The sequence below is a fragment of the Perissodus microlepis genome, chromosome 11 (assembly GCF_051167445.1).
Source record: "Perissodus microlepis isolate ML-2025 ecotype Zambia chromosome 11, ASM5116744v1, whole genome shotgun sequence".
NCBI classification, from domain to species: Eukaryota; Metazoa; Chordata; class Actinopteri; order Cichliformes; family Cichlidae; genus Perissodus; species Perissodus microlepis.
In genome coordinates this window covers 15,805,838-15,823,950 of record NC_140471.1, presented here as the reverse complement: position 1 = coordinate 15,823,950, position 18,113 = coordinate 15,805,838, and the positions used below count along the sequence as shown (strand labels likewise).

General features: G+C 39.1%; 2 protein-coding genes across 6 annotated transcripts; one reads left to right on the top strand and one right to left on the bottom strand.

The window, feature by feature from the left end:
• Positions 1-125: 125 nt before the first annotated feature.
• On the bottom strand, positions 126-10,937 carry ttk (ttk protein kinase). 5 transcript variants are annotated; one of them, XM_084942853.1, is made up of 25 exons: positions 10,823-10,937; positions 9,655-9,742; positions 9,350-9,572; positions 9,156-9,262; positions 8,921-9,064; positions 8,654-8,765; positions 8,481-8,571; positions 8,270-8,382; positions 7,999-8,086; positions 7,700-7,808; positions 7,371-7,596; positions 5,511-5,617; positions 4,810-4,953; positions 4,520-4,689; positions 4,149-4,294; positions 3,763-3,889; positions 3,372-3,464; positions 3,101-3,258; positions 2,812-2,963; positions 2,568-2,692; positions 1,583-1,657; positions 1,310-1,486; positions 1,053-1,149; positions 883-968; positions 126-809 (listed from the first exon to the last, which is right to left on the bottom strand). In XM_084942853.1, the coding sequence occupies exons 2-25, from the start codon at positions 9,740-9,742 to the stop codon at positions 741-743; spliced, it is 3,027 nt and encodes a 1,008-aa protein (XP_084798979.1). In that variant the 5' UTR covers positions 10,823-10,937; the 3' UTR covers positions 126-740. The 5 variants fall into 5 exon arrangements, with proteins under 5 accessions (XP_084798979.1, XP_084798977.1, XP_084798980.1 ...); XM_084942851.1 differs by lacking the exon at positions 10,823-10,937 and adding an exon at positions 10,321-10,419; XM_084942854.1 differs by lacking the exon at positions 10,823-10,937 and adding an exon at positions 10,321-10,419 and having other exon boundaries at positions 7,371-7,593.
• Positions 10,938-10,980: 43 nt separating this feature from the next.
• On the top strand, positions 10,981-17,248 carry ebag9 (estrogen receptor binding site associated antigen 9). Its single transcript, XM_084942862.1, has 7 exons — positions 10,981-11,295; positions 11,618-11,712; positions 12,026-12,107; positions 12,242-12,397; positions 13,669-13,779; positions 14,159-14,250; positions 16,416-17,248. The coding sequence occupies exons 2-7, from the start codon at positions 11,630-11,632 to the stop codon at positions 16,531-16,533; spliced, it is 642 nt and encodes a 213-aa protein (XP_084798988.1). The 5' UTR covers positions 10,981-11,295; positions 11,618-11,629; the 3' UTR covers positions 16,534-17,248.
• The last annotated feature ends 865 nt before the right edge of the window (positions 17,249-18,113 follow it).

Sequence of the window (18,113 nt, the reverse complement as noted above, 5' to 3'; positions counted from 1 at the left end):
TTCTAGATTTGTGTGTAAAGCATTTGTATTACAACTCAATAGTATTGCGGCCCTCACAGGAAGAAGCTTCAGGTTCAAGAAAAAAAGTTCCTACATGTCAATGGAAATAAACAAAGCACAAACTCTTATGGTACAATACAGTATGTTTATTGGATTATACTATACTGCACAAACTGATAAGCCAAAACATTAAAACAAACTTAAGTGAGTAACACTTAGAGATTTTACCATTCGTGTGGATTTCTGAAAGGTACTACCCACATAAATTCTGTTGCAGACCAAGCACATCCTGTAATGGCAACAGCACTCCCTGAAACTGCTCAGGAAGGGTTCAAGAACACACAGACACAAAGTTTTTTCCTGATCTCCCCAGAATCTGAAACAGCATTCACAGGATGCACTGAAACAAGCCAGTCAATTCCCATGGGACTGAAAGTCCATCCTGCAACAGACAGGATCCAAATGAGCCACTGCCAAATGTCTGGCATCTCTGACTACAGGTCAGAGCTTTTGGGGGGGTTCTTTTGGTGATTTAAACCACACAATACTAAACAAGTAGTTTTAATGATGGCTAAATGGCTTGTGCTTATATTTACTAATGAGTAAAAATGAAACAATGTGCTATTTTGTTTCAAGAAAAACAAAGATATTGCTTTGTTTATCTCACAAAAAAGGGAAACTTTAGTGGTTATGAGTGGTTTAAAAGAACCAAATCAGCCACAACACATTTTCCAGGGCAGTTAAGATGATGACTTTGCACACTCTGCAACATCCAGCTTCCTGCCACTGCTGCACATTCTTGCCAAATTCTGTGACGATGAGAGAGCAAAGTTAGCACTTCAGAAACTTGTCTGAGAAGAAATTTTGGGAAGTTATTCTTACATTAGCAGCTCGAATGATGCTGTTTGGAGACTGGAGGGCTGCGAGGTCTGTCAGGATCTTCTTAAGATCGTTGTTAGAAGGATATTCTGGAACAGAGTACAGGTGAATTTCTAACGTTAACCTGGCATCTTCTTAGTACACAAACTTGTTACTGATTGATGTACATGTACCTGGTTCAGGTGATGCTTGTGGTTTGAGCTGCAGATACGGATGCTCCAGCAGTTCTGCAATGGAAATTCTCTCTCTGGGGTTTCGTACCAAGCATCTCTGGTAAAAGGAAAAAAACAAAACAAAAGCTGAATATTTTTATTTTACATGACCTCAGTAACACTTCTAATAAAGACTCATCAACAATTGATTGCACAGATTCTCATTTTAATGTGTGTAAAACTGTAACACAGAAGTCCCATCTATGGCATCGTTTCACCTTCAACACATCGAGCAAATCCTTCTCCGAGATGTCAGGAAACTCTATTTTATGGGAGGGATCGATGATGGCGTGCAGCTTGCTGATCTGGTTGGTGATGCTTTGGAACGGAGTCTTCCCGAAAGTCATACAGTACAGGATACATCCGAGGGACCACACGTCACCTTTGGGGCTGATCTGTTGAACGAAATTAGCAGAAGGTGTCTTACCTGCTGTTGCATTCTCGGTTTGGTTAGTGACTCTGTCAAATCAGTAAAAACGAAAGTAACACACCTTTGAGCGTGCTTTTCCTGTCTGGGATGACGTGTCTTTGATGGCTTCAGGGGGCATATAGTTCAGAGTTCCTACCTGTGTTGACAAATGATTACGTGTTACGCATGTTAAGCCATTTTTCCCAACTGACTGACATCCTTAAGCTGAGCTGCAGCTTCAACTTATTTAACAGAACTTAAATTAGAAAACTGGCATTTTCTGTTGTCCCTCACAGTATGCTCATTTAGAGTTTCTTTGCATGGTTCGAAGTTCAAAATCATTTTTCTGTATCTTCTACGGTGCAATCCCAGTGTCTGAAGAGTTGCCGTTTTAGCTCTGCTTCAGCCTTCCTCTGATTGGCATTTTTACCCAGCGAAAAGCCGCTCGCTAGATATTCTCTCTCTCTTTCCTTTAAAGACCATTCTGTTTTTTGAACTTCAGCAGGTCGTTTCAAAGATGCTACAATATACTTAGGACACCACCCCTGCAGACATTTTGATTTATTAAAGCAAAAGAAGAAGAAGAAAAAAACCCTCCAAAAAACCAAAAAACAAAGGTGAAATAAATTTCTTTAACAATGGCTCTGTTGCTTTAACTTTCCCAGTAGGCCATGATCACAGGCCAACAAGCATCTGGGCCGCACCTTAGTGGAATGCACTCATTCATACATCTGTGTTATTAATTCATCTGTGCTTTTTCCTGCGATGTCAAAACATCTGCTGGTCTATTGGAAGAAATGACCGTGGGCCCTCCATCTATCTTATCTGAAAGACTCTGGAACAGATACCATTTGTAGCCTGGGACTGGAAGTATGCAGACATTGACCATGCTAACCAGAAAATGTCTGACTATCAGGCTATACTGGACAGTCTAGCACAGATATCATCACCCCTCTAGAGTCCACCAGATTGTTTTCCAGCAATTTCATTCCTTTGTAGTTTGATTGCTTGGGACCCAAGCTGACATGACACACGAGAGGTTCAGTGTATTAATTAGTATGACTTACTTGTGAATCCTTCACGATGCTCGTTACATCTGGTTGGATTCTGTTTGCAATGCCAAAGTCGATTAGTTTCAGCGAAGCATTCACTATGACGAAGTTAGCAGGTTTCAAGTCGCTGTGGATAATTCCTATACAGAACACACATGCAGTGGTTAGAAGTGACCATCAGTGACTATGACATTTATGACATTTGAACAACACTGAAAGTGGTAGTCAACTGATAGTGAGAGGCACAAGAAAAATGAACCGTGTTTGTGTATGGTGTGGACGGCCTCCAGCATGTTCTTCCAGTAGAACTTCCTCTCTAGAGGGTTCACAGTTTTGCGGTTTCGCAACCAAGTGTTCAGATCCAAGTTTCCACACTCCATCAGCATGTAGATGTAGCTGTTGGTTATTTCACTGAAAGAAACAAACACAACCCACATAAAACACAACCATCAGGACATTTATTGAGGCAGAGATGTATACTTCAGGTAAACAATAGAAAAAAGGCTGCCTAATTTAAAAAATAATTTCTGGATAGGCTGTGCACTCACTAGTCATAGAGCTTTATAATCTGGTCGCTGTACTGCTGCAGGTGGTTCAGATGTTCAATTTCATTTTTGTAACTCTCTATAGTCTGGGCATCGGCCTCCTCGAGGTTCACATATTTCACTGCATACAGCTGCTTTTTATGATCGAGCACCTGGTAGACCTGGAGGGGGAAAACAAGCAGTTGTTTAAAATACAAGATTAGAGGCCGACTGGACTGTCAGACTGTGGTGAAATGTTTTTGGCATTATGGGAACTCCTTAACACTGTTGTTACCTTACTCGATCCCCCGCGTCCAATCATCTTCAGAATGAAGAACTGCTTCCCCTTAATCGTAATGGATTCATTGGACAACGCACTGAGGGAAGCCTAAAATGAGATCCAAACAAAGATACATTTTCTCATTAAAGTTGAGAGTAGTATTTAAATTACTGCTGATATTTCCAACTGACTGGACTGACTGAACTCTGTCTACTTGGCATTCAAGTGACTGTTTACTGTTCAGTCAAGCTGGAAAAAAATGTTTATACTATCAAGTGCTTTTCCCCACACACATCTAAAATCTTTATTTAAAAACAAACAAACAACAACAACAACAAAAAACCTCCACAGCATGTTTTTTTTTTTATGTATAAGACAAAACCAAAAGGAGGGCATGAACATATACCTGTGGTGTCTGGGCACACAGTGTTTCATTTAGAGGTGTGCATGGCTGCTGAGCAGGCCCAGCTCTGTGTGCCGCTGCTGCAGAGGAAGACACTTCAGGGCCTCTCTTAACAAAAGGAGTAATGAAGCTGAGAGGAGACAAATACAGGCATGCAGAGTGTGACATTTTATTTCAATAGAAATATTCTAGAATACAAATGTATTAGCTTATTGATTTGAAGTAGAATTGACATTAAGCGCAACTTTTTAGAACCCTACAATAAAGCATATATTTAAATACCGTTCCCAGTGGAAACTAAAGAGCAGAATTACAGATATGAAAAAACACTTTTGCTTATGCTGCATATTTAAAGAGAGATTTCACAAATACCCAAGTCAGAGTATTACCTGTTAGCAGCTGGATATCTATTGCTGTTAGGTGTTTCGCAGACTGTTTGTGAGTTAACTTTGGATGGAAGTTGGAGGGATGGCGTAAGGAAAGACTCTGCCAGACGAGGAATGGGTCTAGGTTCAGGGGGCGTTGTCTGTTTAACCTTATGGGGGGGGGGGACCCAACAACAAAAAAACGTTTAAGGTTTTGAGACATAACCAAAATAAATGTTTACATACATGTTCTGAATGAAGATAATAAACACCCACCAAGTCTTTGGATATTTCACAGGGAAGACATAAGCTAACACCAGCTTGCATGTAGAAAAAACAAGCTAAAATCTGTGTATCTAAAAATTTAGCAGTAGATTTAAAAAGGGCCATCAGACCTCAGGAGAAACATGCCAGTTGATGGAAGTTGGGATCTTCCACTCCGATAAAGGCTCCCTGCTCGCAGGTTTAGGCTGCTCTACTGAACGTCTGACAGGGACCCGAGCAGGAAGCTGTACTTCCTGGATTCCACCACATGCAGACATTACGGGAGCACTTGCTAGCAAATCTAAAAGAAATTTGGAAAATATATAATGCATTTAAAAAATAACAATGTATTTAAATTTAATTTAAATTTAAAAGCATGTTCAAGTTTTGACCCATACAATGAACTGACTTAAATCTCTACCTGTGGGAGGTTCCTCCTCACTGGTGGGCAGTAGCCGTTTCTCTCCAGCTTTAAGGTTATGTATGGCCATGTCCAGGAGCTCGGCTGGCTTCGCATTTAAAGTGTGGGCTTTGTGCAGAATTGAAGTTGCTTTGTTGACATTACCTAAAAAGAGGATAGTAGGGGCATAAATAAATGGCACTTCAATTATGTTTTAATGAACGATTGATTGATTAGTAGACATTCTTATGGCTAAACAACACAAAATACAGACAAAACTTTTCACTCGCTAGCAAATGTTTGGCATGCATTTTGAATAAACTATGCAGACATAGTGATCCATCGATCAGATCTAGACAAAAATGATGTTCCTTCCAGGTGTATATGGGACCTTATTGTAACAGATTACACTGAGATAGACATTTATTAAAGACATTGTGATTACTGATTACAATGATCTTTCTGTAAAAAAGTTACACTACTGCAACTGGCTTCAGTCATGGCAATACTGTTTTTCTAAAGCACCGACTTAATTAGTTGCTTTTACAGCAGTACATTGCCGCTCTGGACTACCTATTATTTTTCTAAAGTGGTGCCACCTTTAAATTTAAATTCTTCAAGGAGGAGTCTTGAAGTTGTGCAAAACAATGTCCTTATTTGTATGAGTTGCTCCTTATTTTCAGCTTTTTGTTTTGAGAATGTGGTTCCAGAAAATTACATACCTTGAGAGACCTCAAACTGGGCATGTGCTATGTGGACAAAGGCAAAGGCTTTGCAGTTGGATCTTGCAACTATGAAGTGGTCCTGTGCTTCATCTGGATCCTCGATCCTCCAGAAGAAAAAGGAAACAATGATACACTTAAGGAGCAGTACTGATAGCTATCATTTGGTTGTGCCAATGCTTTTTTTGGTGGGACTGAAAGGCTATGTGGACAGTTGACAGCACTGCAAAACCTTGGTCTTCTGTCAGTGGGTTTCATGATGTAGTCACCTGAAATGGTTTTCACTTCACAGTTGTGCCTTGTCAGTGTTTCACTGTGTAATTTCTTGCCCTCTTAATGGGGTTGGGACCATCTGTTGTGCTGTGCAGAAATCAGGTTGGTACACAGCTGACAGCTCTATTTGACAACTGTTAGAATTCATATTATGGCAAGAACCAATCAGCTAAGTAAAGAGAAATGACAGTCCATCATTACTTTAAGAACTGAAGGTCAGTCAGTCCGGAAAATTGCTAAAACTTTGACTGTGTCCCCAAGTACAGTCGCAAAAACTATCAAGCGCTGTGATGAAACTGGCTCACACAAGGACCGCCCCAGGAAAGGAAGACCAAGATTCACCTCTGCTGCTGAGGATAAAGTCATTCGAGTCACTAGCCTCAGAAACCACAAGTTAACAGCACAACAGATTAGAGCAGATAAATGCCACATAGAGTTCTACTAGACACATTTCTACGTCAACTGTTCAGGCAAGACTGAATCAGGCCTTTAGGGTCAAACAGCTACTAAGAAAAGCAACAAGCAGAAGAGATTCGTTTGGGCCAAGAAACATAGGGAATGGACATTAGACTAGTGGAAATCTGTGCTTGGTCTGGTGAGTCCAAATTTGAGATCCAAATTCGAGATCTTTGGTTCCATCTTTGGGTGACGCAGAAAAGGTGAACAGATCGTCTCCACATGCATGGTTCCCATCGTGAAGTACGGAGGAGGTGGTGTGATGGTGTGTGGGTGCTTTGCTGGTGACACTGTTGGGGATTTACTCCAAAATGAAGGCACACTGAACCAACTTGGCTACCACAGCAGCCTGCAGCAACATCCCATCCCATCTGGTTTACATTTGGTAGGACCAGCTGATCTAAACCAATTAAGATGGTTTGGGATGAAATGGACCGCAGACTGAAGGCAAAAGGGCCAACACATGTTCAGCATCTCTGGGAACTCCTTCAAGACTGTTGGAAAACCATTTCAGGTGACCACCGATCATTTCACAACATTTCAAGGAAATTTGCAATAAAGACATAAATTATATCATAGAAAAAATGTTTTATCAGTGATTGCAGCTTGCAGGCAGAAGATTTATTAGTTAAAACAAAATGCATTGCATTTTCCATCTTTGTTTTTCCAGTGACAACCTAATTCAAAGTGTGAATTTATTGCCACAAGGTGCTAGCAGTACCAATGCAACCATAACGACAGCAGTATATCCAGAGGATAAGTCAAATGTAAGTGCAAAAGCAGCCCAGGTAGTGTATTCCTTGGAACTCCAAGTAAAAGTATAACTTAACAATTTTTAATTTAACATAAAAAAAATAACAACCTTGCAACTCTTTAGGAGCCACATAATAAGATTCAAATCTAAAAATCTTGTTCCCACCTTTAGCAGAAATTTAGCAGAGTACTGTGCTTTGTTGAAAGCTGTTAAATTAGGAGGCCGGCATGTGGCTGAGACATGCCTGGCTTTGTCTCATTGTTTTGCGCACTGAGAAACATAAACGCATGGCTCCAACGAATCATTGATATCATGATTTAACACTTTTATAAAAATTTATATTGGTATTATTGTGAATGATATGATGGGGCACTCACCCTTTTAGTTCTGCATATCGGACTAGTATTCTGGCGTAGGTGGCATTTTTGCTGTATTGTCTGACTGGCAGCTTGAAGAAGACTTTAGAGTAACAGTCCTTGAGCTTATTCAGAAGGTTGATGTCTGTGTGAGGGTTCCCTCTCTTCTCCAGGTTAGTCAGGTATGCCCAACATGACTCAGGAGAGTTGGAATTGACGACCTGATCGAAATTGTAAGTTACATCTGCTAGAAAGGAAAACAGTCATGAAAACAGAGAAGGGGACACAGTGTCTTTCATTCTCACAACTATAGAAAATAAGATTCCACATGGAAATATGTAGTGTAGTACCTTCCATTCTTGAGGCGTTCTTTGTGTAACATGTGTGAAGGAGAGTTGTGGTTGAGTCTATGGCTGCCTGGTCCTCCCAGGTGGATTTCTCTGGACTAAGAGCTGGTTGCTGAGAACACGACACACACACACACACACACACACACACACACACACACACACACACACACACACACACACACACGATTCAACGTTTCTTTCTTTGGCTCAAGCTAAGGTTCTTCACACAACAGATCATTAGAAACGAAAGCCACCAAGTGTGGAATTTGAGAGGTATAAATACGGTTATTTGTACTCACTTGAACACACACTATATCCCGATCCACAGCACTGTTCTTTGAGGAGGACAGCCCAAATATTGGGTTCATATTTGAACCAGATGTTTGCCTAAGACAGTGACACAAATTAAGCATGAACAAAAACTCTGATATAGGTTTCATTGACACTGCAGGACATTACACGCAAAGTAAATTCACTTAATTACATATATTTCAATTGTATTTCTCAGATCACCCCACCCCCTGCCTACATTCACTACATTTTAACCAAAATAAATAAACATAAACATACCTGGACAAACTTGTGGGGATTGATGCATCGCTTCCTTTGGAGACCCTGCTATTATTGTAGTCATCATCATCCTTTTCTGGGATAGAGAAAGGTACTATGGGAACTCTTGCTGGCTACAAAGCAAAAATGTAAGAGCAGAACTTGGGATCCTCAAAGACCTTTTGGTAATGGGTAACACGGAACAGTTTCAAGTGAAAAAAAACAAACAAACCCCACAGACCATTCCAACTGCTCTCTTGCGCTGAGATCCTGTCCTCCAGCCTGGTAGTTGGTCATCTGGTGCTCCACCAAGGGAGTCCCTCCTGAAGGACAGAGAACAAAAAATGTCAGATGTTCCCCCTTAGAAAAAGCCTTCTGGGAGGTTGAGAACCACTTTATTCTTACCCTGAACTAAAAATACTTGAGAGCTGCAAGTCACCTGTCCCATCTGACGTTCTGCTTACTTTTTGTAACTCTGAGCCTTTTTTGACAGAGTCCTGTGCATTACTGTTTGGTACTGACAGAAAGAAAACACAAAATATTTAGAAGAGAAAAGCATGATTGGGAAAAGGGCATTATTACATTTGAGCTCTATTGTGACTTTCTACTGCTGGATAGTCAAGTCAAACAGCAACATGTATATAATGACACAAGATAAACATGAATGCTCACCTGGTAAATTTTCCTTATCCTCTGAACTCCATAGTTGTGCTTTTCCATTCTGAATTCTTCGCAAAGCAGCCTCCAGCTGTTCTTTCGGTTGGGCACCCACCTGAACAGCATTCTGCAATATGTAGATGCCTCTCTTTGCGTTGCCTGGTAAAGTGTTAGAGATTAAATTAAATATTCTACATAGCATTTCTTGAGAACTGCCACATGTTCTGAAGGACAAACATCACATTTCTACCTTGAGAAATCTCAAACTGTGCATGTGCAATGTGGACAAATGCAAAATTCTGGCTGTGGGACCTTGCCACGTTGAAGTTAGCCTCTGCCTCACTGACATCTTGAATTCTAATAGAAAAAAAATAAATAAATAAATAAACCCAGTGAATGCACAGATGAAAATATAATTAAACCAAGAACAGGATTTCTACTCACGCTTTCAGCTCTGCAAATCTGACCAACATCCTTGCGTAGCTCTCATTGTGACAGTGTTTTCCCAGTGGCATATTGGAGAACACCCTGGTATAAAAGTCAATGAGCCTGGTGAGGTGATTACTATCCAAGTGAGGGTCTCCTTTTTTCTCCAAGTCCATCAAATATGAAAGGCATGATTCGGGTGAGTTTGAGCCAATGACCTGGTTAATATTGTCTGTGTCATCTGTAACAAGCACAAAGTGTCACAGTTATGCACGGCAATGCAGACATCTGGCATACATGACTACTTGTTAATCCTTTGTTACCTTCATTGAGATACTTTTTAATTTTGTTAAGCTTTTGATAAAGCATGGCAAGTTTCTGCTTTCTGTCTGTGTGCTCCTCTTCCTCCATCTGAAATGATGAGTTCAGTCAACACAAATAACAAATGAGCCCAAATGAATATAAGCATTTTGCTTGAATAACAAGAACACAAAATCCAGCACAGAAAATGCAATTTAATGTTAATATGACGCGTTTATTAACAGTTATTAATAATGGGGAGCTAGGACTGCAGACATTTAAAAAAAAATATCCAGAGCTGTTGTTAAAGGAGTAACCAACACTGAGACAATTCTCAGTATTTAATTAACATTAAGTTACCAGTTTTGTGTGATTTCTCATTCTAAGATGAGGAATACCTAGAAGGTACTATATGCCGACTTGGTGAGCAGCAAGAAATAACCTAGATAACAAGTTGAAGACAAGTTACTGAACAAATGCTTTCCTTATAAACCTGGATAGCTTCGTGTTTACAATCGGGGCTAGCTCATTTTCCGGCTAGGTAGCATGTAGCAATTTTGCTCAAGATAACTTGCTCATCAAATCTCCCCACTGTGCCGAAGACTCGCGCACTCAAGGGAAGTTAAACACGCATTAGAACATTTTTAAAAACATGACGTTAAAGTGCAGTAAAGCGACGACCATCTCACCGTGTTTAGGCCTGCCACAAAAAAGTCTCTTGCGACGGGAATTACAGCACAATACACGGGGAAAAAGGCTCGACTTCAACTGCCAGATTTCAAATATGCCACTTCCGTTGGCGTTGTGTATTGATTGGGTACTTTGTGATGACGTCACGATGCGTTCAGTTTACAAACAAGCAAGACGACAATATTAAAGGATAAATATAAGGGAGAGGCGTGTCTCTCTAAACGTTTTTGAGAAGTATCTATAGATATTTACCAGCGCGTTGTAATTTTTATAATTACTTCTAGTTTGTATTTTGAACGTGTATAAATTGAAATATGCAAATATTTTTCAAGAAGGGGCTCAGAGCCGATGTCTGATGTAATCTCGCTGTCCTCATACGTGTCCTGTATCACCCTCAAATACTTGTCTACCACTTTTGACTTCCTCATGCAATACCACAGTTCCTCTCTTGGCACCCTATGATGCTGTATATGCTTTCTGTAGGTCCACAAAGACACTGACCTTCTCTATATGTGACCATCAACACTCTCAAAGCCAGCATAAAATCTGTAGTGCACGTTCTTCGCCATAAAGCCATACAGTGCATGTCTTCTCCATTCTCTCCTGTATTACATACTCTCCCTTTTTTTTCCCAACAGCACTTGAATACAGCACAATCACGCTTCCTGTGTTTCTGCTCCTCCCAGTTCAAAGATGGTAGCCATGGGACAGAGACGAGAGACGACACAAATTTAGGACTTTTGTCATGAAACAAAACTGGGTTGCGGAGCTGATACCTCCATTGTTTTGACATAACAGTGAATTAAACTGTCACCGCCAATGTGTCGTCGTAGGAATAGTTTAAAAGGGTTCAGAAATATGTTTTCCTGTGGGCTAAGCTAGCAAGCAGAGGTTAGCAAATAAATGAACTTGTCTCTTCTGCCACACAAGAAGGAAGCAGTTGCCTTTCATACGGTCTATTGGCATCTTATAAGGTGAGTTTGTATCTTTTTTATGATTGTAGAGACGCATATTTTATTAGTAGGTACAGCTCGGTTGTTTTCATGAGTAAAGAACTTGCATTGTTAACGTTAGCCTTAAGCTCGGTCTTATTCTATGGTGAATAAATACGGGTTCGTATTTCAGTGAGGTGCTCGTGGCACGGCTCTCGAGATTAAGCGTTTATAAACGCTTACAGATTTTGTTTTCGCGCAGTCCTGTGTAAATATTCGTCTGCTTTGCTGCAAGTGGAGCATACAAGTCATGTCCGTACTTGCAAAATCAGATGCAGAAATCTTTCCTTTTCTTTCCCACCAGCTCAATTTCATCATGGCCATCTCTCAGTTCCGTCTGTTTAAGATCTGCACATGCCTAGCCAGCTTTCTTTCTTTCTTTAAAAGGTTAATATGCAGGTAAGCACAAATGCATTGTCCATTACAGCATGTATGAGACATTTATCTTTACACTACTACGATATTTTTGAAAATAAAATAGGAGATATGGATTTAAAAAATATTGTTCTAGCTTTATGAAACTCACAGCAACTCACAGCATTTACCACGATTTTTGCATGCATCAGCTCCACAACTAGAGATCCTTTTTTGTGCATGTGCTGGATGCAAGGTTGTCACAATGCACAGTAAAGACATTTGATTGTGGTGTTCAGTAATGTGCAGTTTCTGCTTTTTATAATAATGGAGAGTTTAATTTCATTGTGTAACACAGGACTGGAAGGGGCCGCAAACTCAGTGGTGATCAAATAACTCTCCCAACAACAGTGGATTTTTCATCATCTGTACCAAAACAGGCATGTACTGCAGCAGTCATCAGCAGCTGCTTTGAGAAGAGGCTGCCATACAGGAGACACAATTTTCTTGTTTTCATAAACAAATAACTTTCAGGCACTATTGTGTTTTTATTAGTTTATTTTTGTCTGCACAGCCAGAGATTGAGGAATGGAGCTCTTGGGATGAAGAGGCTCCTACAAGTATTAAGATTGAAGGTGGCAACGGCAATGTCTCCCCTCCACCCAACGATGTAGATGAAGAGCCGGACTACTTCAAAGACATGGCTCCCACCATCAGGAAAACACAGAAGGTATGTCTGCAACAAGTCAAATAGGGCTGTCACGATTATGTCGACTATCAAAATCGTCGATGACTAATTTAATAGTCGACGCATCGTTTGCAGTTTGTGCCGTGTCTATGAAAGTGTATAACCCCTTTAAATTTGTCTTTTATTAAGTAAACTTCACCTGTGAGGCTCAGCTCCTTAATTGTGGTGAACTTTGACAATGTTTGCTGAGTATACACAATTATACCAGTGTAAATATGACAGAAAATAAGGTGAAGTGTAATAGGGCCACTCTATGTCATGGAATTTATAGTTTGTTTATGTGGTTGGCTTTTTTTCTTTTTTAACTGAAGAGTCGTAGGTGTCATTACAATGTCAGAGATGGAAAAGCGGTTATTTTTGTAAATGAGGAAAAACTGTAATAGCAAAAAAAAAAGAAGCCCTGACTATTGTGTTTGACTTAAGCAAACATGATACAAAATACAATGAAGATGTGGAAAAAAGTTGCCGCTTCAAAGGGAAAGGCTACTATTTGTTTTCCAACTGTTTTAAATGGATCCATGCAACAGAAAATTCTAAGAATAATATTATAACTGTAGCTGGTGTCAGGCTACTTACGAGGGGCTGTTAATAAAATGTATATTCTATTAGAAACTTAAGAGTAGCATCTAGAAGTAATTTGCACAAACAGTGTCGATCTTAGTCTTTGTTTTTTACTCAGTTTAGAAATGGGCAGATGTAGAACAAGAGACACGCAGTGCAGAGTTTCATTTATGTATTCCATTGCAATATTAAAACTTTAGCTTTGATTTCCTGTAATAACAAGAAATGGCATCTAATATATAACTCTATTTGTTTGTTTTTAGCAAATCTATTTGTTTATTTTTAGCAAATTCTTAACTGGTGTCTAAACCAAGAAGCATGACATAAATATTCTGTAGGCATCCAGATACAGTAAAGAGTAAAGGTTTTGCTATTAATGCTTTGAATGCGATTAAATGTTTCTTGTGATCCAAACCCATGGCTTTTGATTGAAACGTCTTCTTTTGATACATAGCCTGATAATTCCTGCAGCCACTGATTAGAAGTTGTTTGAGTGCAGAAGTAAAGTGCTTTTAAAATGTTGGGTTTGTCATTTCTAGACATACAATTTTTGTAGTGTAACAGTGTGATTGCTTGAAAATCTCCCATTCTCAGCTTGTCCTTCCTATTAATAGTTGAGTAGCGATTCAACATTAACTCCTTTTACTTTGACTCTAAGCTCCTCTTCTTTTTTTCTGGTTTTCATATTGAAGATTGTGTTGAAGAAAAGGGAACCTTTGAACTATCTGGTGCCTGATGGCTCAGCAGGCTTCTCCAGCAGGTTGGCAGCCTCTCAGGATATGATGACTTTCATTCCCCCCTCAGTAAGTTACACTATTGTTGGAAGACTGTTTATGTTTTACACTCTGTATGCTAATAATTTTATAATTATGCAGGAGAAGTTGTTGGCCATCAAAGGAAAGCAAAACTTGTTTTATCAGTAAATAGGCTTGTGAAAAAAATTATTAAAGCTGCAGGACTTGAATCTTAGAACACCCAAATGTCAGAATGACTCAGTAAGCCTTCAAAAGAATGCACCAATCCCCTTCTCTTATTCCACTGGTTCAGTAAATTTTGATGCAGTTTGCAACACTCTTGTGTGAACTGACGTTTATGATGTATTAGACATCAAAGGCTCCCGACTAAAAATGTTATCATAGTGTTATCTCTGTATATAAGACTGCAAACTGTCAATTTCCACAGGCTGAACTGGGTGAAATGGACACCTGGCAGGAGGACACAAATGCCTGGGAGGATGAGTCTGATGCTGCCTGGGAGGCAGAGGAGGTGCTCAGGTAAATGGGTCAAGAGTTCATTTGCTTCTATGTACAGCAAATACCAGTTTGCTACCTTAACTAACCAGTTATTACACAACAACAGGAACAAGGAGTGTTTTTTATGTTATTAACCATGTTAAGATACAATTCCAACACATTGTCATTGAACCCAGATTTGATTGCCGTAAAGACTGAGGAATGCACAACAACAGGTTTCATCGCCGCATACAACAATCTGTCTGTATTTACACAGAAAAACATTTTTTACAACACAACACAGTTGTAAAAGATTATTATTCACAATCCTTGTGTTAATGCACACCAGGTTATAGTTGGATTTCTTAGCTGTCATCTAAATGACCCCAAGTAGATGCCTCCTGTGAAATGCTGTTTTTTATTTTATTTTTTTTATATTTAATTGTAATTTTTTGCAGACTAGGGGGAAATTATGTAAAACAAGAGAGTGATCAAACCTTTTATTATGCAAACACATGGGTACCTTGCATCTCTTCCTCACACCTCCTACCAGTGAGGACAGAGGTGTCTAAACTGAAAAATAAGAAATCTTTGCTTCCAGTCTTACAACAGAATTTCTTAATCTTGGTGTAAAAAAAACATAGATTGTTAACATAGCTGGTTATTAGCAGTTAATTCATATTTAGTTCCTCTAGTTTCCTTTAGCTTATCCTCTATTACAGGGGTCTCAGACTCGCGGCCCGGGGACCACTTGCGGCACACGTCACCGGTGCTTGCGGCCCTTATATTGACTTAGAAATATAATACAGTTTGGTCCTTGAAGTTACTTTTTTTGTTGGGGAGGATTTGTTTGTTGCTGAGTGCAATGTTAAAATAAGTTCTTTTATAAGCAGAAAATTATCTAATATGAAGGCAATATGGGCAGAGAGTACAAACATATGTTAGTTCAGTAAGAGAGTTATTTGTAAAGAGAAAAATTTTCGCTAGCAGTCAAAAACTAATGTGTACACTTATGCCTGCATTTTTATTTTGTTAAATATGAATAAAATTATAGCAGAAGACCTTTCACGTGTGTGGCCAGAAAGAGAGTACCAGAGTACCATTATGTGGTAGTTCAATGAATGGCTTCAGTTAGTTAAGAATGAGGAAAAAGAATTGCGTTCACGTTTGCAATTTTGTCTTGTTATACAATATATTAAAAGGAGAAAAAAAAAAACCCCACTGTATTTTCAGAAATATTTTTGGGTGTTTTCTTGTTTGTTTGGGGTTTTTTGTACTACTTGAACACTAAAGTGGATTGCCAATGAGATGACAGTGCCAGCAGTGGCCCACAGCTCATATAAGTTTGACACCCCTGCTCTAATAGATGGTGTTCAGATTAAAAAAACAAAAAAAAAAAACTTGAATTATTCTATCTGCACAACAACTTAGCTCTATAAAAGTATTTTAATTAATTTGTTTTTATCTCACACAACTCAAAGAAGTCTCGTGAGCCCATTATGCTCGCCGTCTCTTGTCCTCGTGAACGGCACTGCACGTCAACAGTGGTCTCACATCCGCTGCCGAAAGCTGCACTTTGGCATTTCGGTTGTTTGTGCACCTCACGTCTTTGTAGTTAGAACACGAGCGTACAATGTTGTTTTTTTTTGTTTTGTTCTTTTGGGAGGGGCAGGGGGTTATTGTTGTTAGTTAGTTTTTTGTTTTTGTACTGCTATTTGATGATCACTACAGATGTTCAGGTATTCACAGATTATACAGATACAGATGACTTTGTGGGAAACCCCAAACAAAAAAAAACTACTTCTTTGCTTCTGGTTTTGACTTCTCTTTGTCTGAGTGATGACCTATCATTGAGTAGAATACGCCAGCCGGTACTCGCACCCTCAGTGCTGGTATAAAATGATACCGAACTGTGGCGACATCACTGTTTGCACACAACATCAATACAGCAAGAATAATGGGCCCATTATATTTCTTCTTGCAGTCATCACTTTTCTAAATGTGTATGTTCATTTCATGGCCACCAGATGACAGTGTTTGATAATACTTTGTCAGCAGTGGCACAAAAAGCAGGGTTTTGTTTTCCCCCATTCTCAGCTGACCTAGCTTTTGGTGACATGCTTTGGTGTGACATCACTTCCTGTCACCTATTTTTTTATATACTATAATTTTGTGTTTTGTTTTTTTGTTTTTGTTTTTTTAAACAGACAACAGAAGATGGCTGAGAGAGAGAAGCGCTTCATGGAGCAGCAGAGGAAAAAGATGGAGAAAGAAGCTCAGAGAATGATGAAGAAGGAGCAGAAAATTGCCGTCAAGCTCTCATAACATTTTAAAGAGGCTCACTTTTGAGCAACAGGAATTGGGGGTGGGGGAGGGGCAAAGATGCTAGCTCTGTCTTTAAAGTCACCAAACCTACCAGGATTCTTACTGTACACTACTCACATGTTAGCAGATTGTCCTCCTCCTCCTTTTTTCCACCAGCAGCATTTTAGTGTGTTTTCCAGCTGCAGCGGCATAAAACATGGCAATGTTGAGGGCAGCGGGTATTCTCACTTTTCATGTGGCAGGGTCATTTTGGTCTTTAAGGGAGATTTAAGGGAGATTTTGTTTATACCATCCAGATCATTTTAGGTTAAAGGTCAGAAGTGGCTTTCTGAGATTATGATTAAATCTGTTGGAAAATCTTCCATTTTGGATTTTCCTGGAACATTTGTAAATAAACCGGTACTTGTGCTACCTGTTGAAACATACACAGGGAGTACATTTCTCTCTCTTTTTTTGTAATTTTTACAACCTCAAAAGGCAAGGACGTCTAATTTATTTTATGCATCATTGAATACCAGTGAAATCCCTTGGTTTGCTTGATTTTTTTTTTTATATATATATTTATGTCTTTGTCTGACAACTGATCTGTTCGTTGTTTCTTTTCTTTTGTTTTTTTTAATGAATGATACTTTTATATTTCACATTATCTCCCTGTGCTGTATGGCCCTTATTTCGCTGGAAATCTGCATTAAAATGAAGGCTGGAAATTTTCAAAGTGCGTGTGGATACATGATGGTAGACTAGAACGTAGCCAATGCAGATGTTAGCTGTGGGTTCCCATGGTAATCTCACTGCATCTCTCTGCCATTCACTCATTTTTGTCAGCCCTTAATATTGAAGGAGAATTTCCAGTGATCGATGCGTCTTTTTTTTTCCCCTTTTATCTTGGGGGAGGAAATCTTGCTCTGCTGTTAAATAGTTGATGAATTGTCTGCAGAGACCCAGTACTTAAAAAACATGGGTCATCATCACAATGGACACTCATACAGTAATCTTGGCAAATAATGGGCTGATGGATAAACGTTTCCTAGCACATCATTTTAAGTAAGTGCTTCTGACTGAGCATCTTGTTATGCATCATTGTAATGAAATTCCCAGTCAGTGTTGTCATGGAAACATTGGCAAGTGCAGATACAGCATGTGTTCATCCATGACTTGTGATAAATGGTGCAAAGCAAGTCAAAGAAGACATATCTGGGTTAATATTATTCAATGATTTACTGACAAAATTTCTGTTAAAATTTCAATGATAAAATGAATATGAAAATAATTAGAGCATGAATAGATTCAAGAATGAAATTAAAAGCAGGTGTGGATTTATTTTCTTTGGAAATGCCCTTTCCCCGTTATTTTCACTGAGAAAGGCTGCATGTCATGTTTTCCTTTTTAAATTTTGCACGTCGTGATTTCTTTTTTTCAGAAATTAATCATTAAAATCCTGTTTTCACACATGCTTAATGGTAAAAATAGCAGTGGTTGAGCACAACATAGGACTAATATAAAGTAATGAGTCCAGAGTTGACAAATTGTATCTTTGCTGTATTAGACCTACACAGGTTTTTAATAAATTTTGATTCATA